The 22,391-nt window shown below is 43.9% G+C and overlaps 1 protein-coding gene across 1 annotated transcript in view; it reads right to left on the bottom strand.

Moving 5' to 3' along the window:
• Window positions 1-2,120: 2,120 nt before the first annotated feature.
• Window positions 2,121-22,391, bottom strand: part of SLC1A3 (solute carrier family 1 member 3) — a 76,969-nt gene continuing 56,698 nt past the window's right edge. Inside the window, exons 4-10 of the mRNA XM_054583945.1 lie at window positions 18,900-19,104; window positions 15,914-15,956; window positions 12,655-12,944; window positions 10,013-10,246; window positions 9,293-9,487; window positions 6,268-6,402; window positions 2,121-4,424 (exon numbers count right to left, since the gene is read on the bottom strand). Of these exons, the coding sequence (XP_054439920.1) occupies window positions 4,220-4,424; window positions 6,268-6,402; window positions 9,293-9,487; window positions 10,013-10,246; window positions 12,655-12,944; window positions 15,914-15,956; window positions 18,900-19,104 (1,307 nt within the window). The 3' untranslated portion in view covers window positions 2,121-4,219. The remainder of the gene's footprint in view (window positions 4,425-6,267; window positions 6,403-9,292; window positions 9,488-10,012; window positions 10,247-12,654; window positions 12,945-15,913; window positions 15,957-18,899; window positions 19,105-22,391) is intronic.

Genomic DNA, 22,391 nt, shown 5'->3' with positions numbered 1-22,391 from the left:
GGGAAACAGAAAGGAAGGGGCTCCTGGCAGAGACGACTGCAGAAGCGGGGTGACCAGAAGGAAAAGGGAAATGGAGACAGTGAAGAATTTTAAACCTCTTGATGGCTTTCACATATTGATTGTCCCTTGGCACTGCAGACTTGGCATCCCATAGGCGCTTAAAGAGAGTCCTTTTTAAGAGGAAACACGGTTCTGCCCCGGAAGAGCTCCGAGCCCCCCCTGGTGGCTAATGTAGGTATCGACACCCCCGTCCCCTAGAGCAGGACCCCTTTATCCCAGAGATTCCCCCTCTCCCACTCTCCCCCTTAGGACACTACCCATCCGTTTCCTTCCTTGCTGTCTTTCTGTCGGCTTATTCATTCCGAGCCTGCCTTCGGGGCGACGCCTCCCAACTGCTCTGGCTCCCGCCCGGAACAGGCCACACAGAGCTGATCATTGTTGCCCCAGATCTGGGACCACCCGAGTGGAGAAGGGGCCGCGCGCTGCGGCCGAGGCGGAGGCCGGATGACTGACAGCAGCCTCGGGTCCAATGCCCAGCGGGCGCCCGGAAAGGGGCGTGCGCTCGGCCCCCTCGCTCCTGGCCCTGGGGGAACGAGCCCTTCCTCCAAGCCTCTTCGGACCACGCTATTCGTAGCATTAAACTCTGTTTTCAACTCGGCGCATAGGAACGAAAACTTTACAGAGAAGGATTTCACTAGGAAAGTGAGACTTTTCAGCCTGGGAGAAGGGATCCTGCTTGGGGTGGAGCAGCGGGCTGCGTGGGTGAATACGGGCGGGGGAGCAGGTAGACCCCCAACTTCTCCAAGTGTAGGGGTTAAAACATTTGCTCGGAGCGTATTTACTTATCAGAAACAGTTAACAAACGTTAGTTAACCTGAGAAGTGTCCACGGTTCCATCCGTGAGCAGATCTGTGACTCCCACGTGTGGACCTACGCTCGCTTCCCTCCGCATCATCCAAGGGACACTCCTGCGACAGAGCTGCCCAGTCCCTCTATGGCAGCAGCGTCTCCGCAGATCTCCCACAGGCAGGTGACGGCTTCTCGAGCTCCGTGGATGGGAAGGAACCTGGTGACCGCAGCAGGAAGCACGGAACAGGGCTTTCGTCTTTTCTCAGCACCCCCCGAAGGCCTGTGTCCAGGATGTCCCAGGTGTGCACAGGTGTGCGGGCGTGGATCCCCGCAGGGCGGTCTGAGCCGTTTTGCTTCCCTCAGGCTGTGAGCAGCTTCCTTCCATTGCCCCAATCAGCCCATCAAATATCACAAATGCCTTGGGAAACGTTAGGATGTATGGATCAAACAGTGATTTGTAAATTTTTTGGTCCAAAGATCCTTTAGAAAAATGGATGGAGGTGGAAGATTTCTACCCTAGGGAAAAAGCAGAGGCACAAAAGTTTCCCATAATTTCAACGGCTGTATGGACTCATTGACGTCTTCATGGGGATGTCCTATGGTTGGGTCCTATGGGAGGCTGCCACCTGCCGGTAGAGGGTCAGATGAAAGGGTCTCCAGATACAACCTCAGCAGGGGCAGTCCATGGTATTACCTGCTAATTATTCATTAAAAAGCGTGATGGAAAAGAGTCGCTGTCCCCAAGCCATCCTTCTCGACCAGAGCACTTAGCCAGCACGATGGTTGTTTCTGATACACCCTTGAGATCTTATTCAACTCTTCAGAAATGGCAGTAATAATCCCACAGAGAAATCTACCTAATTTAAAGGTCAGACCGGAAATCACTTTTTTTTTGGAAGAACCCATGCTGGCATTTCACGTTTTTTGATGCCATCATGGGAATGGTTCAGTTCGTCTGAGAAATGAGAATCTGCTGTGGACGGATAAGAGCAGGCTGTTGCAGCCCAGGGCTTCTCTCATTCCCTCCTGTTCCCAGCCCGGGTCTGGGAGTTGGGCAGGGAGAGTGTGTTCTTACTTCTTTTCTTGTGGCTTCCCCGTTTGGTCCTTCTAAGATTTTCCTAGTAAAACCTAAACAAATCTGTATGGTATCCTTCCCCGGCATTGCCCTGAGCTCATTGCAATCCTTTCCAGAAAGAGAAATTTATTTTCCTTCAGGGAGAATAATAACAACAACATGCAAAGGTATAAATGTAAAACTATTTTTTTTCCTTTATTGAAAATACATCTACAAGGTAATGCGTCTCAGTCCACACGGGTGCGTGTACACGCAGAGCCTGTGATGGGCTGGCGGGAGGGCCACCCTAGAGGACTTGCTTTCCATAAGACATGGTTAGTATAAAAAAACGATCACACTGGGAAACAGAATTAATTTGACATGATTAATTTTTGCCCTACTGGCATCATAAGATGACATCCATGTACCGTAACTTTTGTAGTGTATTTCCCAAACCAAGCCTTGACAGGGTTACTCCACCACAGCCTAACCTTAACTTTTGCACACACATAATGCTCGGGATCTATATAAGAATCTCTCTAACTGTATATCAGAGGGGGTGTGTCCAGATTTTCAGCCTGTTAGGATAATTAAGTCCATTCTTCACCAATTTTCAATCAGAAACTCAAACACAGATGGTTATTGTTTGACAGCTCCCACTCCACGTCTTTGACTAGATATTCCTTGGGGGGTAAAAAATTAATCTCTAAACCTGGGAGCTGCCTCGCCTGAACCCAGTGCTCCTGCTGGTGTTTTTTGTTTTTTGTTTTTGGAACCACATTGACAATGTCTTCATACTGATTCATCTTCTACCATTTCTTTCAGGGACTCAAACAAAACATCACGAAACCCCACTCCAGCTGAAGATTTTGACTGATTTGGTAAGTGGGATTCCAACACAAAGAAGTATCTTGTTTCCTTCATCCTAAGAACTTTTGATTATAGTCAAAAACCTTTTCAAATAAGAGACCACCCACCCAGCTCACAGCCCTCTCTTAGAGAGAAAGCTCATTCATTTGACTTGTTTAAAATATATAAGAAATAAACTTATGTTTTGATATGCAGGCTTCCTTTGGGAATGTTTTTGAACTGAAGAGAAAAAAGTGTTTCCAGTTTAAAAAAAAATAAACTCTTTTATTAAAAAATTCTTCCTTAAAGGTGACCTACATATAACCTTGGTGTTTTAAAATCCTCTTTTTATCATGTCACCCGTGGTTCCTTCTTTCCTGGCTGGCTCTTTAGTGTTCCGTAGTAAGACCACAAGCACCCTTGCTAGTTGCTAGTCTTACATTTTAGTTTCTAAAAGTCTATTGTCAGTTGAGGAGAGGCGGGAGACATCCTTCTCAGAGCAGTCCAGTGGAGGGTAGGAAGAAGGGAAAACTTCCCTGATGGGAAGAAGTGAGTGAAAAGATCATGTATCTTTCCACTCCTAGAATGGCCTCTGGTCTAGTGACTTGTACAACTGACATTCTGGACACAGAACTTAGTAGACCACACCACCATACCGCCTTTACTTTGAAGTGTTCATTTCTAATAAATGTCCTTTCTTAAAGTCCCATGCTCCATGGGATGATACTTGCTTAAGATGTTCCCAGGAGAAATCAAGGACAGGCTCTTGCAATGATGCCACAGGATATTGGGCTACAAGAGACCACAAAGGCATTTAGAGAGCTCACCCATTTTACAGATGAGGCCACTGAGGCCCAGAGATAAGACATAGCTTGCCCATGGCCACATGGAAATTTCACTTTATGCACCTGCTCACAGCTGTTCTAGGTGGGTATTCATATTGTCCTGCTACTAATAAAATGAGAAAACAAATCAGAACAGGAGGGGAAGACACCCTTCTGTCCAACTGATAGCTGATGGCAGTTTATCAAGGTGTGTTGCTTTGCTACTAAAACTGAAGTGTATTCTGAAGGATTTCTAAATTTTGAAAGTTGATTTTAAAAGCATGTTTTTAGCCTACTATTTGTTTGGCTCGTTAAGTTATAAAAAAAAAAAAATCACATTTACAGGATTGTGTGTCACATGGACTTGCAGGATCCGATCAAGGCTACTTTTGATCTCAGTACCTTGTTATAGATAAGATGAACACGAAATGACCAGAACTTTGAAATGTGGGATGAATACTTTACATTTTGGCCACTGCAAAATCCTCCCTTGTTTTTGGATGCAGGCTTCCAAATCCTATGACAGCTGGGAGGAGAAGGGAGGTAAGGGGCTTACTGAAGAGAAGGCGCTGTAATGAGATGGAAGCATTTTGTCGTGGTTTTCAAACACCTGGTGCTCAAGAAAGCATTTCTTTCTGTTAGTCTACATCTTGGTTTCACTGTCGATGGGTTTCTCGGTTTCGCTTTCCTGGGCAATGAGTTGATAGGGCTTCTTCATTTCATTCTCTTCGATCACTGAGTTACCCATCTCAGCATCTTGGTTCTTCAGTTCATGTCGAGACAAATGCTCAACGATGCCGGCTCCCAGGGAGTCTCCCAGCACGTTGGTGGTGGTGCGGAGGCGGTCCCTGGTGGGGGGGGCGGGAAGAAGGAACAGTAAGGCTCCTTTGAACACCACCCTGTGATGCCAGCTCATATTTTGAGCCACCGGGGGAAGTGTTTGGGGGCATCTCTTAAAATTCTACTTGGAGTATCCCCCAAATGCGTCATTAAATAGCAGACACATAACCTTTATAATGGCAGTTATTAAAAGCTGTACGGACATACAGATGCTTAATTTTCAATTACTAGAATACCACTGGTAAGGGGAATGGTCCTCCTGTTTCTCCCTTTATTTAAAATTTCTCTTTGATTCTCTTTCCTACAATTCACATTTCTTTACACCAGCAGTTCTCAAAGTGTGGTCCAGAGACCACTGGGGATCCCTGAGGTCAAAACTATTTTTATAAAAATATTACGATGTTATTTGCCCTTTTTACTCCCATTTCCTCACAAATGTCAAGGGGAGTTCTCTGAACACTACAACACAACACAAAAGATACCACAACTGAGTGAATACAGAAGCAGTTAGGAGCCTCGACCTGCTTGTATCAGGCCAGGTATTAAGGTGACTTGCAAAAATGTAAAATGGTATCGTTCTCCCCCCTAAATTTTTGGTTTGGAAAATGGTATCTTTTCATAAAAATGTTACATCGACATGTATTGAATTTATTATTATAACTTACAAATGAATTCAGTGTTTAAAAATGTTTAAGTTTTTCTAAAATGGGAAGTATCGATGGTGTGATGCACAGAGATAAAAAGCTTCTTTGGTCCTCAGTAATTCCGAAGTGCAAAGGAGCCCTGAGGCTAAACTCCGAGAATCACAGCTTCCTACTATGCAAGTCCTCACGTTAGCTGAGTGCGATTGTGGGCCAGACAGTAGCTGGATGCTTTCCACACACCATCGCCCTTAATCCTCAGAGCACCACAGGGAGGCTGATGACATTATCTGAGATGAGTTTACAGAGGAGAAAAGTAGGGTGTCTGGGTAACCTGCCCATGTCACGCAGGGCTGGGATGCAAACCCAGACCCACATGTCTCTGGAACCCCTGCTCTCAACGACTAGTACCCCCTCCATGTCCCCCCTGCCCCCCCGCCCCCCCCCACCCCCCGCAGCACTTCTCCGGCCTTGGGCGCACTCTCGGTGCTTCGTGGTCATTAGATGGAGTGGAGTCAACACATGTCGACTCCAGCATCTACTGTGTCTTTCTAGGCTCTCACTTTGGAAACCCTGGGGAGAGGTTTTTTTTTCTTTCAAGTGGATGGGAACTTACGAGAGAAAAGAGGCAGAGATTGTCAGCGGGAAAGATGACGGGAAAAGGGCAGAGGGATGGGCCCTAGAGGGCACTTTTCTGGAATCTTCCCAGAGCTGAAACTTAACCCACTCGGGAGGCTAGCTCTCCTTCCACAATCCGCAGGGCTGCCTGCTCCCTGCCGGGCTCAGATGGGAGCATCTGTGCTGCGTGAGGCCTTCGGAATGGGCAGCACAAGGAGGCAGGGCTGGAGCCAGCATGGGGGGCCTGCAGTTCTGGCCCAGCCGCTCTGGGGGTGTTGTGCAATTCAGACAGGCCTTGCTGATTGCTGTTGGCTTTGCAGGCCGGATTTCCCAATCCCTGGATGGCTTTATGGAGTGAGAGGTGCAGCAGCCACATGTGTGTGCCCCGCAGGCTGATAAGGGAGTGAACGCACATGGCGTCGGGGGCTTGGTCTCTGGATCAGGGCTAGGATCAAGCAATGGTGACAAGTCAGTTTCTGACCCAGCCGCCCCTCTGTGGGGCCCTTCCGGCAAGAGGCCAGGCTGCGTGGCACCCTGGAACGATAGCGGAGCGCCCCATGACAGCCTGAACATGGCCCAAGCATATACTCACAGGAACCAGTCCACCGCGATGATGAGCGTGATGTCGTCAGTGGGCAGGCCCACGGACGTCAGCACGATGACCATGGTGACCAGGCCCGCCTGAGGGATCCCAGCTGCCCCGATACTGGCAGCCGTGGCTGTGATGCTGTTAAAAGAAGCCCCCAAGCAGAAAACATTTGTACAAATCTCCCCAAATAGAAACTATACCCTGTAAACACACAGTGCAAGGTCTGACTCGCCAGGTTAACAGAAGAGGATGTGCTTTAGAAAAGGGTAAGGGAGGCTGTACGAAACCCCATTGAACTAATAATCACATTAACTAATATAGATTCACTGCTTATTATGTGCCATCTGATATGCTAAACACGGCTTATCTCATTTGATCCTCACAACAACCCTTAGGCGGCTGGTCCTATTATGAAAGCCATTTCTAAATGAAGAGACCAGTGGCTATATACTTTTCACATACCTGAAAATACAGAGTCGGGCACAAATAATGCCCCCTTTTTATTACAAAACCATAAGCATGTGATTCTGTAACATAACAATATCACGCTCAAGCGCACCACATGACATTTTAGGTGAAATGTTCAAATTGCTGTCCATCTCGTGCGAGACATTCACGTACCCAGCCAACCACACTCCGGCAGGCCTTACTTCTGCCGGACCCTGTTATTTTTGTAAGGTCTAAAACACTGTAACAATTTGTTTCTCATAACTCCTATGTCCAAGGAGAGGACTGTATGGTTAATGAGCTCAGGAAAAACAAAATCAGATTTGTTAACTAAAATGCAAAATGGTCATGAACAAAGTTCTGCAGCACTAGAAATATTTTTTATGGAGAGAGCGTGGGCCTGCTTTGTAAGGCACATACCCCATCTGGGACTCAGTTTGTTAAATACCTATTTGATAGGTTGATGTGAGAATGTTTTGAAAATGTTTCGAAAGTAAAGTGTTACCTAGGTATAAGTATTCATAAAGTAATAGGTCTGTGGGAGAGCCTGTTCATGGTCTCCTCACATTGCTCCCCTTCCCCGGAATTGGCATTTGTCGCTGGTGTACGGCTGCCCAGAATGAAGACTGCCTACCTTGGAGCCCCTTTGGGCAAAGTTCTGGCCAAGGAGGCTTGAATGAAAGTGATCAAGCAATTTGCAGGCTGTGCGACTCCTCCTCTTCCCTATGACTGAAATTTGGAGATGGTGACCAGCTATGCCGGATCCTCTGGGTGAGGAGACCCCAGGGATGAGGGGACCACAGGCCTTGGAGCTGTTCCACATGCGAGAAATACAGTTCGATCTTACTGAAGTCGCTGTTGCTGTTATTTTTTAACTCTGTCACATGCGACCGTAACTCCGGGTTTTTCAACCAGCATGCCAAGGCAGGCCCAAGGAGAGGTTACAGTGGGCGGCTGAGACACTGCTCTCCCAGCCCCGGTGCGGCCAGGCGGGGCCTGGGGCTCCCGGGCCTGTCACCGCTGGCTGGGATCAATTTCATCTCTTTTGTTTTTCTTTTCTTCTTTCTTTCTTTCTTTCTTTTTTTTTACCCTAATGCATCCTGTAACTATTATCATTTCCTAATGATGCAAAACATATATGCAGAGTTTAATACATTTTAAAATAATCATATGCACACACACACACAAATGTGTGGGAGTTGATAGAGGTTGTAAAAGATTAAAGTGACATAGAAACCAAATGCAAGCCATAAACCTGAATTTGATCTTGGTCTAGGGGAAAAAAGCTATAAAAGCTATTTTGGGGAAATTCAAACGTAGACTAGATAGATATTCTGGAAGTATTTTTAAGATTCTTACTATTGTGGTTATGTGGAAAACTATCCTTATTCTTAGGGAGATGCATGCTGAACTGTGTATAAGTGAAATGCCATGAAGGGAGAGAGAGAAGACACACCAAAGTGGCAAAATGTTAACAACTGTTGGATCTAGGTGGTAGAAGATATTATTGTAATATTCTTTCAACTTTCCTATATGTGAGATAATAATTTTTATAATAAAAAGTTGTGGAAAAATCTGACTTATTTTTATCTCCAAAATAAATTGCTAACAATACTTAACACACACACAATGATGAACAGGGTCTGGTCTGGGTTATGAGGCTTAGACTCGCCTTTATAGTTACTCATTGGCGTGTGCGCAGGCTGACTCTCAGAGAGATGACACCCACATGCAGGTGGGCATGTGCGGTCTCTCTGCAGGAGAACACCTAAGAAACTAGCCAGCAGCGCTCTTGCCTCTGAAGGAAACTAAGCCATTAAGGGAAGGTATGGGGTAAACTACCTTTCACTAGACACTTCCAGGATAATAGCTAAAAAAAAAATAGTCCCCAGAAATAAAATTCTCAACCTCTTTGTCAGTATGTGGTCTGTCACCCATTTCATACTGCCTAAAAATTAACTCTAGGGAACGCGTTAATCTAATTTTCAAGTATACTTTAATTTTCTAATACTGTCAAAAAAAAAAAGCTGACATATTTTAAAGACTTTTCAAATTCAAGTATAATGTAACATTTTTTAAGAAGAGAAATATCCTACTATGTTTCTGCAGAAAGATGTATTCTTCTATTCCTATGTTTTTCTTCAAAGAGGAAGAGCTAGATATATTTATAAATGATATATTGCTTAGTGAATCAGTCAAGTGGTGAACACTATGGATGGTGTGATTCCATTAATTAGGAGTAAAAGCGTGTGTATGTTTATGTATGAGGCATGGTCTTTATACCCCAAACATTAACAGGGATCACCTACAGAAAGATGGAGAGAGATGGTGGCAGGCAAGTTTTTCTTTTTACCTTATACATTTCTATATTATTGGAATTTCATTATTAATGTGCTCATCTGTAATTTAAAAAACAATAAATAAAATATCTAAATATAAGAAATCAAACTATTCCCACAAACCCCAACCTCCAATTTATGTGTGAGCCCCTTCCCCAGCCAGTTTCCCCCCCAACCCCCGATCACTGTCTCATAGTTTAAAGTGATTCTTAAGAAAATATTGTGCAGAACTTCCCTTGTACCTGATTGTAATAATCTGTCCAAAGTTCAGCTCAAAGTTGTTAACTTGAGCGATGAAAATGGCAGCCAAAGCCTCATAGAGGGCGGTCCCATCCATGTTAATGGTGGCCCCTACTGGGAGCACAAATCGGGTGACGCGTTTGTCCACGCCATTGTTCTCCTCCAGGCACTTGAAGGTGATGGGCAGGGTGGCGGAACTGAGGACAGTAACACAGGGCATGTCAGCTGACCATCCCAACAGTGTGGACGGTGCCTGCATTTTGCTGGTTTGGGAGGAGAGTTCCTTCCTATTCCAGGGAACTGAGTCAGCACTTAATGGTAGGAAGGCATGTGGGTCCCCTCACTGGCTCTTTTGGCAACGCTCCTGCTTCTGGGTTCCTCTGTGAAGCATCCATGTCATTATTTGCCCATCACAAGAGCCAGTGCCACGTGACTGCCCTCTGTTTCTTAGGCAAATGTCAGTTGGAAGAGGGAGATGGCAGTGGGCAGGACAGGAGACCTGATAACCGTTTTGGGCCCCTACAGAGTATATAACCAGGCACTCCTTGAATCCCAAACAATCCTGACTGGCATCAGAAGTGCCAAAGACATTCCGTACTCGAGGAAGTTTAAATCTCCCTTCCCGCCACCAATGTCTCCTTCTGCTCTGAATCTGGGGGCTCTGGTTCAAAGCAACGTTTCAGATACATTTTTGGGTTGGAGTGAGCCACACATACACGTACCTGGAGGAGGTTCCCAGAGCTGTGACCAGCGCTTGCAGCAACCCTGCGATAAACACCCAAGGGTTTTTCCGCGTCACAAAGAAGTACAGGAGGGGCAGGACGATGACCGCGTGAATGAGTAAGCCCACGATGACTGTCATGGTGTACATGGCCAGCTGGCCCCCAATCACGCCCATGTCTTCCATCTCCACGATCTTCCCTGCGATCAGGAAGAGGATGCCCAGAGGGGCGTACCTACGAGGAAGCAGCACAGGCACAGTCGGAAGCCTGCTTGTCGACAAGCTCGTCTACCTACCCAAGTTACCAACTGGCAAGAGCAAGTGAGAGAGTCGATTTCCAAGTTTTTCTGCCCAAGATCCTGTTAGGACTTGGGAACTTCTTTCTTTTCTTTTTTAAATATAAATTTAAATATAAATATTTCAGAATTAAGCTTTCCTCTTACTCACTCTTCCTCTAGGTCACATTTGTTTCCCCCTAAACCTGTGAGAAAAGAAGGTGCAGAGGTTTTGTCACTCACCTCTTCTTTTCTAGACAGCTCTTACTACACCTGGGTCCCGTTTCCGGACCTCAGATGCTACCCCTTCCCCTGCCTCCGCACACAGAATCCACTAAAACGATCTCCAGACATTTGGAAACCTTTCCCACATCTGAGCCTGATGCCCAAGGTAGTGTGATGTTAGTGTTTTAGATTTCCAGTCAGCCTTCTTGCTCAAGGACGGCATTTATTTTTTTTCCCATGTTACACATGACTTACAACATGACTTAATAGCAGTCTTCAAATCAACTCTTTTATTTAACCAAAATTCTCCTAAGAGGACATTTTGTTACAGCGCAAACGGAAAACTAGTGCCACTTGCCATAAATAGGCAGCGACCATAAAATAAATTCAGAGATATTAAAATTAATAATGTGCATGTATGTGCTAATACAATCAGGTTATAGATGTTCTAATTAAGTAATAACTACCCACTGGCTGCTAGTGCCGTGGGTGATCTTTCCCCTGTAGACTCAGCAAGAATGAACAACTGAGACACAAAATGACTTGTATATGTTGGGACAATCTGCGGGCCTAAAGGCCCCGTTGCCTAGCACTCAACTCCCTCTGTCTGATGTGTGCAGAAAACTACAACCCAACTCGCATTCCCCAAACGAGAGAGGCCATCACCCTTAAGGAGAATGGTCTGCTGGAAACTGTGGAAACTGTTACTTCAAATAGAGAAATACAATGTTCCTTTTAAAAAGTCCTTTAAAAACACAGGCCAGGAAATTAGAAGAATACCTGTTTGCAGAAATGTAATAATTCAATGTTGAATGTGCAGGCAAAAAGCACAGCTAGAAATGCTACATGTGAGGTTCATTCAGCGGCCTTGAATGGACTTCTTTCATAAGAGAGGTGAAAGGTGCAGGCATTTCAATACTATGAAGATAAATGTCCACTTTCAGCCCTGCCAAGAATTCAAAGGAGGCCCCAAGGACTTCGTCTGGGGGCTCCTGTGGAGATTATATTCTGATCTGTCTTTGTGTCCAAGTTTTCATATCCATCTTGTACAAACTTCTGAAAAATGAATTTCTCTGGGCTTTGGTGGCAATAAAGACAAAGAATATTTTTAATCATGTTGGTGAGTATTTTTTTTTTTTTTAAGAAATGGATGGCTTCCTGCCTCAGGTGCCCGGAAGGGGTCTGGATTAAAAATGAAGGCTAACCCAAAGAAAGGGTTCTTTCCCTGCAGGAGAAAATTTACTTTCCAAGGTCAGTGTCCCCCTTTGGATTTAGTCTTCCCTTTGTCTCTTGCTCTTGACTTTATTTGAAGGAAGTTTGTTATAAACTGTGGCCTGGCATTCTCTACTGCTTCCCGTGAGGGTCTCAGGCCTGGGGCAGGACCACATTTGATTTCTCCCTTCGGGCTCAAATATAGGAGGGGGATCTCAGTTTTTCTTGTGGGCTAGAGGCCTCTGCATGGGCTTCTCCTGCTACTGGGAATGCTCTTCTCCGGGTGCATCGTATGGCTGGCTGCTCCTGGTCTTTCAGGTCTTAGCAAAGAAGGTCACCTCCTCACAGGGGCTTTTTCAAGGCAATTTTTACACCTTCTCCCCAGTCACTTTTTATCACATCACATCACATCACATCACATCACATCACATCACATCACATCAAAGGAAACCTGCTGTTTTACTTTTTTTTTTCACAGCACCTGTGACTAAAGCATACAGTTGACTTATTTGTTTATCTTCTGTCTCCCTTCAAAGAATGTAAGATCCAGGACATTCCTGTATGTTGTCTTCCTTGTTATATCCATAGTGCCTGGCATTATATGCTGGGTATAGAGTAGACACTCAGTGAATATGCCTTAAATGAATAACTAAGTAAATATAAAATGGAAGAATGAGGAATGGGATCCCATCAGCACAGAGGTAAAAGAGTTGACACCTTTCAAAAACAAGGAAGCAGATGCATTAAGAGAGGCTTGCAGATAGGTTCAAGGCAGCAGTCAGCGCAAAAAGCCATTGATTTTCTTGTGCTTACCAGGATGAAATCATTGCAATAGGCCATGCTGCCTGGTGACATCTTCCTCAGAGCAGAACACATGCTGATGGGAACAAGCATCTGGTATATAGCATACGTAGCAAAGGGAAATACATACCACATTATCACTGCTACCAATCTCATGATGGCTTCATTGAGAGAGTCAAAGAAGTCTTTCAGGGCTTGTCCCTGCTCCTTCATGTTCCCGATCACCAAACCAAAGCACATAGAGAAGACGACTAGTCCCAGGGCGTTGACCCCGTTCACAGACCCTGGAACTGGGACTATCTCCTCTGTGATCCTTGAAAGAGTCTGCATGGCCTCTGACACGTTGTTGATCACAGCGCCGAGTGTCTCATTGGATTGGACTGGCACCTTAATGCTTCTTTTCTCGTAGTTGGTTTTAAACTTGAAAAGAAAAGGCACAACATGGATTACAAGTGATATTTTTTCCTTCTTTGTACTTTTTCGTTGTCCAAATTTTCTATGATATACTTTACTTTGCATTCAAATAACAGTATTATAGAAAGTATCATCCATCTCTTATCTGTCATTTAATTTGTGACAAACCCCTACTGCTTCCTCAGTGTGCTTATACACACCCATATATAGAACAAATCATAATAGGAAAGCCATATCTGGTTGAAGATGTTTGACTACATGTACACATGTACTTTTGCTTTGCTCTGAAACCCTAATAAAATTAGTATAATGGGTTTTTAAAGAGCTATCAATCCAAATATTCTCAGTAGTCCCTTGATTCTCAGTGGGATCATGCTATGGGATTATGGACAAATCACCTAACATTTTCTGCTCACCTTCCACAGCTGTGAAATAGGGATAACTGTGCTGATTCTGCCTCACAGGGTTGTTATGGTGATCATATTAAACAGAATAGGTAAGAACATCTTGTAAATGGTAAAGTACTGTACTAATGTTGGCTAGTGGTGTTCAGTAACAAAGCCCTTCACAGACTAGACTTAGCTGGAAATTTTCATGGATATTAAAAATGTTAAACCTCCAAACAACAGTCTTTAAGTATCTGATAGTATAAGTTATTAAGAATAGGTGCTTGATTAATAGTTGATCAATAGATGACAACCCACTTCTCAAGTCCATAGTGGCATTCCTGTTCTTCTTATTCAGGAAATGGTCTTTTCCCCGTAGATTCTACTTAGATGTCCCAGACAAGAGATGCCAAATATGTTACTGAGGCCAAATAAAACAACGAAACCCATCCCTCTATGATTTTAATGTGAGCAGAACTCTTGGCCTTCATGTTGATTGCAGAGAAGCATCAGAGAGTCATATGTAGATACTGGCTGGATCTCAAGCGCACGGGATGAAAGCACAGCTGCACAGAAGTGCTGGGCCATTTCTTTACCAAGAATAAATGGGAGGCTCTCTTGTCCAACAGGAAACAGATTATTCCCAAACAAGGACATGGCCAGCTATCAATACCAGGGACATAGTCCTGAATAATCAGTGGTACTGCTGGTAACTTCAAGTAACAAAGAAACTGGCCTCTTGTTGTTTCCTATTCTGGTCGACTCTCAAATCTCTATTCCATTAAGGTGTTTATGCATTTTATGGATTCTCTAGTGTTGATTTTCAATCCCGATTAGCTTTTCCTGTGCCTCCAACTCTTTCTCCTTAGACACAGTTTGTAGCCTACACAGAAATTGCAGCTGCAAGTGATTTCTAGCCTAAGACAAACAGATCTGAGAAGATACATTTGCTTCCTCTTCAAAATCCTGTAAATGCCATCCAAAACCAAACACGAGAAATCTGCACGAGTCTGTACTTCCCCAGTGCTGCCAGGAATCAGCATTTTAATGTCACCCAGAGCCAGCTGGCTAACTGGAATAGTAAGCCCCATGGTGCTGGCGTGGGCTGGTCAGACTGAAAAGGGTTTATTATTTGTGGTTACGGTTGTTTTTGAATAAAAAGTTAGATTTTGGCCTCTTAGGCTTTTCTTTTTCTCTTTTCTTTTCTTTTTCTTTTTTTTAAATAATGAAAGGATCCTGTTAGAACAGGAGTCTCCAAACTCCGGCCTCGGATCTGTACCGGTCTGGGCCTGTTAGGAACCGGGCCGCACAGCAGGAGGTGAGCTTGAATGTAATGCACTTGAATCATCCCGAAACCATCCTCCTCTTCTCCCCTCCATCTGTGGAAAAATTGTCCTCCATGAAACCGGTCCCTGGTGCCAAAATTGTTGGGGACTGCTGTGTTAGAATTTTTCAGTGTGTGCATGCATGCATTACCTGTTAAACATGGTCAATAAAATGTGTAAAAAGTGGGAGTAAACAAAGAGTGGCTTATGTGTGTAAAACTTGGTCCTCCACAAGGTCGAGGGGTTGTTTTGTTCGCTTCTCAGATCCTACGCAGAAAGGTTAGGGAATTACAATGAGGGTGAAATGACACCATCTGGAAAAATGTTTGGGAACCATTATTGAACCCAGAAAGTCTAATTATTTCATTGTAATACCTGGGCAACAAAGCTTTCTTTTATTCAAGTCAGGTTAGAATGCACTTTACTAATTTGATCCTCTAATAGTAAAATATATTTTTATCCCAAACACAGAGAGCCATGAGTTGTTTGGATATCAGGGGCTAAAAGGACCCGGATCTCACGATAGCCTCCGGCAGGGGTCTCATCGCCATGGACACCCCTTTCTAGGGGCAGACTGTTGGAGCAGGCAGATGATAGAATTTAGAATCAGTAATGGATTTGAATCTGGATCTGCCATTTACTCCTTGTGAGATCTTGTGCCTGTTATACATACAATCCCTCTGAGGTATCATGGATGAGTTGCCTCATCAACGAAGTCAAGACAGTGGTACCCATCATATTCATGTGAGGACTGACTATAACATTAATGCTTGACACACAGCTGACATTCGAAATATGAAGATGCCATTGCTTCTTGATATAGTTACCCCTTGAGAACGCACTTAAAAAAAATGACCCATTGATTTAAAAAAAAAAAAATCGAACCCAGAAATGTGAATAATCTCCCTAATCTTTAAAATAGCTTGTTAAATGTAATGCTAGAGTTTGCCTGCTTGTTGGGGTTTTGTGTGGTTGGTGTGGGGGCAGCGAGAGAGAAGTCTCCTGATTGGCCTTATAAATCAACAAAGATTCAAGAAGCTATTTGTATGTAAGACATGCAGTATTTGGCAACTAATAACCCTTCAGTATAAGGTAAGACCCACCCCTGCCTTCTAAATACATTAGAAAACCCTAGTACTTACCCATCTGGCTCAGAAGTGTTTATTATAGATAAATGGAAAAAAAAAATACTAAAGAGGGTCCCACTATGTTGGCACACCAAAGAGGAATAACTAAGGTAAATTAGTAGCTGTAGAGTGTTTACCTGTTTAAAGCAGGCTTCCACCAGATTTGGAGGGAACATATTCCTGCAAAGAAAATAATAGTTACTTGAAAATTTCCCAAATAATAAGTTATCTCCTTAAATAATTTTTCATTGTGCCTATGGTAAAGACTGCATTGAACTAAGCAGCAAATGGAAAAAAAGAAAGATTTTGGTGGATTTTATGACTTAAAATGGGACATATGGTCATTCCTAAGTGTGGCCCATGTAATTAATATTTTTCAGGGAAATCCCAAATTCAACTCATCTGTTTTCTTGTCAGACAATGGGATTCTTTGTTCAGACATTGTCATTAAAACCTTGCTCCTCAGAAGAATCAAAACAGGGATGGAAATGCCTTTTGCCAAGAGCATTCTGGTTAATTGAAGTATTATTCCATAATGGTCATTTTGGTATTGTGCCATGTGTCTAGGGACCAAATATGGTATTCTGAATTAAAAGTCATGGTCACACTACAGAATTTTGTTCCCTGAAAAGTCCTTCAAAAGGTCCCCTGGGGGGGTGGGGCATTGATATTATATTGTTGGAGCTTCTGAGGCTCTTCTGTTGACTACTGGGAAGAAGGACCACAAAATTTGACCTTGAGGCCTATGTGGCAAGATCTGTGACTTCCTCAGAGCAGTGTTTAAGTTTATGGTGGGGAGAGGATAAGGAGCAGCACTCTAGCTGGGGAGTCTCTCACCAGATGTGTGACCTTGGCCAAGTCGTGGCACCCATTAGGTCTCAGTTGAATCATCTGTTAAAGAGGAACTTGGATTAAACTTGCATAAACACTCCAAGATTGAAGACTGTGGAGAAGGAGCCGTGACCTGGGCAGCTGTAGAGCCCGAAATTGTAGCAGCTGCATGCTGTCAAAGTCACATTTCAAGGTGGTAAATTCTTGTCCCTTTCTTCCTACTGCCTAGATCATCCTGTTTCCTTTTCCTTCCCGCCTATGCTCTATGGATCTCTTCCTATAAACCTCCATAGAAATGTGAGTTCAGGAGATTCCAGGATAGATGCTTAAGGCACATGATTGGGTGGGGCCAGGTTAGTCCACTGGGACAAGGAAGGGCAGAAACATCATCTAGATGGTAATGACAAGATCCCAATTCTTCCAACAAGGAATAGCAATGATACAGAAAGAGAATATAATAAAATTCTTCTAGAAGGAGACCTGACTTCGTTTGGCGAACATACAATACAGTGTACAGACGATGTGTTGGGGAATTGTGCACCTGAAACCTGAATACTTTTGTAAACCAGTGTCAACCCCCAATAAATTCAATACAAAGGAAAAAAAATACTTCTAATTCAAACTACCTGAGAATAAATAAAGTTATTGAAAAAAATGGTGAAAAGCCTTAATGAACTGTATGAACTAAGTAAAAACATAGTTATTGGGTGAGAACTTGATATGAAATTTTATAGGGTAGCTTGTTACTTTCAGATCATTGGGATTGACTCCCTGAGCAAGGCTGTCAAGAGAAGGCTCAGTGGGGCTGGGCCGGGCTGACTTACAGATGGTACTAAGTCGCCCCTGGGAGGAACGGCGAGGTGCGGTCAAAAGGACTCTTTGTTCCTCAAACCTATCTTGAATCTATTTGAAATCCAGTCCCTAGGAGGAGTTTCTTGCAGATGAGCAGTGGGGATCCCTTTAGGGCTGGTGTCTAGGATCGGCAAACCAGTCACTTTGCAAGCAGGTTGTTAGCATGGGAGGAAAGGGTGAGGTTTAGGGACGACAGGCTGGGTGGGGTTACGTGGTAGGTGGTGGGTGCTTAGCAGCAGGGGAATCTAGAGCCTGTGCTGGGTCATCTTCCATTCGTCCTTCTAGATCCACTCTCCACGCTCTTTGTGCCCTGGGGGCTGACCCCTTGGACTATAGCACGTGGGTTCTCCTGCCTTATGGCTTCCTGCTGGGTCTGCCAGTGGGATGCTCTGAATGATCACAAGGTAGGAAAGAGAGAAGTGATGTTCATACCCTCCCGGCTCTCTCTTCGACGGGCTGAGCAGCAGCTCCCTTCCTCCGATCTAGAGCTATAGCCTCTCTCCTCAGGGCCTTTTCCCAAGGCCACAACTCTTCCTGAGGTCCAGTAACAGCTCATGCTTTTACCCCTCAGAGCTCGGGGCGGTGATAAAACAGCTTCCTTTTGCTGCTGGTCCTCTGGTGCCTCCCTTGCCCTTGTAGGTTCCCTTAACCCTGCTGGCACCATTGCAAGCCCTTTTCAACGATCTTTTCAAAAACGCAATATGCTTCCTGCCAGGACCTGACTGATGCAGGCGGGGAGAGGGCAAGCAGAAAGGTTCCACATCAGACTTTGGCTTACGCCATAGCTCCATGTGAGAGTAACTCTCTCATAAAGTCTGCTTCAGATTAGATAAGACTCAGTTGTAATCAGCATATGGTTTGTACATAAAACAATGCTAAAGAAGCCATCCTTTAATCTTTTATTACTGACCTGCCAACTTCTATTCATAAGTACTACAAAAAAAAAAAAAAAAAAAAAAAGACCTTGAAACAGGTGTGACCAGGTGATTGTAAAGTCCATTTTGGAAAGAAATTGTTGTTCATAATGGATGATAATACAGATCACAAGTTCTAAATTAGAAGAGTCCAATAAACAGGTTGCACTTGAATAAAAACTAGTGTTAAAGAGCAAGACTTAAGAAAAGTTAAGAATTTTTACTATTCCAAGGGGAGCTGTACCGTTGAGAGGAGAACTGAGTGAACAGATGCTGAGCCCTAAAAGCCGGGCTCTCGAAGCTCATCCATGTCCACTCCTTGATCTTCTTACCTCTTTCGCATAAAAGCAAATAATGGATCCTTACTTTAATTTCTGTTAGAATGAAGTAAAGATGTGACTCTCATTTCAAGCCCAGCAAAGCTGGTTCAGATTGGGCACCATTTTCAGGGTTTGATCAGCTCCCCCAAATAAGAGGGGTTGAGTGGTCCAAATATACCCAAAGGGATGGGCTTTCAAGGACATACCTGATCAAGTCCAGGAAGGCATCTGCAGCTGTCACTTGTACAATTTTGCCTTCTCTGTGCATGTTTTCCTTTGTGCCCTTCCCAGGATGGATGATGATGACAATGATTATGCCGATCACCACGGCAATGATGGTCGTAGTCATGTAATAGACTACAGCTCGCATTCCCATCTTCCCTGATGCCTTACTATCTAGGGCCGCCATTCCTGGGGAAGGCAAACAGAAGGATATTTTCATGAAGTCAATCCAGGGAATTTGCCAGTGGAAAGTGATGGGAATTGTATTTCCTTCTATACTTCCCTACCCGCAGCCCACCCAGCCACAGGATTTTACACACGTTATGAGAAGGGGGCACCAAATATAGTCAGGGCATCACACAAGGTAAAAGGGAAAAGCCACAGAATGGCTCTGCATCAATGGTGTCCGAAGACACACAGCACCTGTGTTCTGTCTCAAGAATCGACTTCATGTGTCTCCCTAATGATTTGAAAGGGACTCAGGTTCTCTCCCAGATTTCTACTAGTTGGGGAAGCTATGAGTGTGAATAGTAGTATGTTGTGCGTGTGGTGTGTGTCTGTGGATAGAGAGACACTGAAATGTCTGACAGGGTAATCTAAGCATAGCTCAAATCCAAGCACTGTGGCGACTCAGCACAGATGAACTGCCATTAAATTCTTGTAAAAGAACTATGATTTTATAAATGTCCCAAAGAGTCCTTTTCTGATTTTGTATAATTTAAGTGATTATCCCCATCACCTACGGATTATCTTCACTTTGAATTTCAAGTGGACATTGGATTATAAGGCCGAAGTTGTCAAATAGTTCCTCTGCTGTTTCATTTAATCTCATCTAATCAAAACTTTTTATAAAGAATTATTTGGATGGCGTTCTTCTCCTCTTTGTACCTGCCTTCCACCACCTTGTTCCATAGGCCTGGAGTACATTCTTCTCCTCCTCATTTTCGAAGTTTACCTCAGGCAAGGTGTTATCTTAGGAGGCGTGACGTTTAAGATTTTCCCAGTTGTTCTAGCAAACAGAACTTAGGGCAGTGCCTCTGGTATGGAAAAAAAATGTAAAGGGCACAAAAATCTCAAAAGATAAGATTATGGGTTCTTCTGTTTCATTAGCTTTTTCTTACTTCCTTCTTTCTCCTCCCACTAAAACAGTAAAATCCAATTATAGGATTATCTAATTATAGTTAATTATACTATTTTCTTTACTCAGTCAATCATTTCTGCAAACCTCTTACACGTTCATCAATGAGTTAAACATCTAAAGGAGATCAAATGAGATGTTTTCCAGAATATAAAAGATTAAGACTTGCTTCAAATATCTGGGCATCTTAGGCAGCAGTCACTTTAAAAAGAGAGGAAAGGAAGAGAATTTCTTGATGTAAATGGGTAAATATGCACTTATTTCATTATTTATGATGGAAGTCTTTTGGCATTTCTTTAAAATTGTATTTCTAGAAATGTATTAAAATTTATATTTTATTTCAATGATCAGTATTAGATTCTAATAGTGGTTTAATATTCAGGTAGTGACCTTGTTCATACCAAAATATTTAGAGTAAGGTAAAGTATTGAAAAAATAGTGTCTATGCTTGCCAGATAACTGGCTGGGTTTGCCCCAAAATCTTAAAACAATGGTAATGAGCTTATTCAGAAATTGAAGCCATGATCCTCAATTTATAATTTCACTTGTATTTGAGTCATATCATTTTAATTTTCATAATTAGCACTTGCTTAGTACCTGATATGATCTTATTTTTAACCACAACCTCCTAAAAGGCAGATTAAAAAACAACTAAGTAACTCTCTAAGGCAAGGGTGTCCAAATTTTTGGCATCTCTGGGCCACACTGGAAGAAGAGTTGTCTTGGGCCACACGTTAAATATATTACAACACATAATCACAAAAAAGAAATCTCATAATGTTTTAAGTAAATTTATGATTTTGGGTTGGGCTGCACTCATAGCCATCCTGGGCCGCACGTGGCCCGTGGGCTGTGGGTTGGACACTCCTGTGTAAGGCCTTAGTTAACACTAAATGAAAAGAAGTGGAAACTTGGATCCAGATCTTAGGTGACTAAGTTTAGTGTACTTTCTGCCCCCCATCGAAACAAAAACAAAAACAAAAACGACTGCAGCTCCCACAATCCAGGAGGCCAACTCTGGCTTTCATGTATGAACTTAGCTTCTTTTAGCCTTGCCTTGGGTTTCTTGAAACCCAGGGATAAGTATCCATTTGTTGGGATGGAGCCACTTCAACACATCACAAATGAGCTAATCCGTTTCTAGAGTGTCCCATCCCCATTTTCATTCTCAGGCCTGCATCCCATCTCAAAAATACCTTGGCTTTCCTGTGCTTGCACTGATTTCTTTCAGTAGGGGCCCACTCTCTTTCTCATCATTGCCTGAGTTCGTTACCACTGACGCCTGCCCTGTTCGGCCAGTGAGGGTGTGGGCACAGTGGTCTGGGAACTCTCTCTGCTCAGGGGCACAGGCTGCAGCATTTTCTTCCTCTGAGTTGCTTTCCTTCCTTCTTGCCTTCTGTTCTGTGGCACTGCTCCATCCTCACTCTAGCTCTTCTCTGCTGCTCCTGCCCACTGCTTCTACCTACAGCTAGTCAGAAAGAGCACTAAGTGGTCAACGCAGAGCCCTGGGTCCAATGCGGTAGAGAGAGGAGGTGGCTCCGATCTCCCTCCCTCCCACCCTCCCACCCTCCCACCAAGGGTGGAAGGTGGGGGAAGTTATTCCAGAATCCACAGGTAAAGGGCATCCACTCTAGGAAACCATGTCCACAGGGGTTTAGTTTAATTTTTTAAATGAACACCAACATGAAAGTATTTTCTCCATACTTTCTAATTCCGACAAAGCTGAAGACAGCTATCGAGGCTTTTTTTTTTTTTTTTTTTTTTTTTTAGCAAGGACCCCAGAAGGAGACTCAGTAGTCAAATGAGAGGCCTCATCCACCTCTTCATATTGGCTTTTTTCCTTTGAAAGACAATAAAGCAGCAGCTGCTATTGTTTGAAGAAAGGAGTGTGTGTGGGTGGGTGGGGGATATATTCATTTACCAATTCTCTCTGTAGGTCCTTCCCCTGAAAGAGGCTGCTAGTCTACCTGTGTTCCGGGTACCCCAGCACCTTCCTCTTCCCTCCTTCCAACCCTAACCACTCCCCTTTTCTCTGAGACGGGCTTGTAAAACCTAAGGGACCACCAGAAACAAGGCCACACAATGTCATCGGGGCAACAGCAGGACAGATATGGCTAATCTGTCCGCACACCAGGCCTGAAGGTGATGATGTTGGCAGAAAACGGAGACAGAGCTCTAGAAGACAAAACCCAAAATGAGCCAGGGTGTCATTATCCTTCTCAATTCCATAAATGGACCAGCTTCTTCCCCCAGCCCTGTGAGACTGAAGACAAAGCTCCACACCAGGGACTACACACAAATGTCAGAAGAGTGTCAGGGGACAAGGGAGAAGTGCTAA

Source organism: Pteronotus mesoamericanus, unplaced genomic scaffold (assembly GCF_021234165.1).
Source record: "Pteronotus mesoamericanus isolate MK-2021 breed Mesoamerican mustached bat unplaced genomic scaffold, CSHL_Meso_final contig_75, whole genome shotgun sequence".
Taxonomy (NCBI): Eukaryota; Metazoa; Chordata; class Mammalia; order Chiroptera; family Mormoopidae; genus Pteronotus; species Pteronotus mesoamericanus.
The sequence above is the reverse complement of the archived record's forward strand: the minus strand, read 5'-3'. Positions and strand labels throughout refer to the sequence as shown.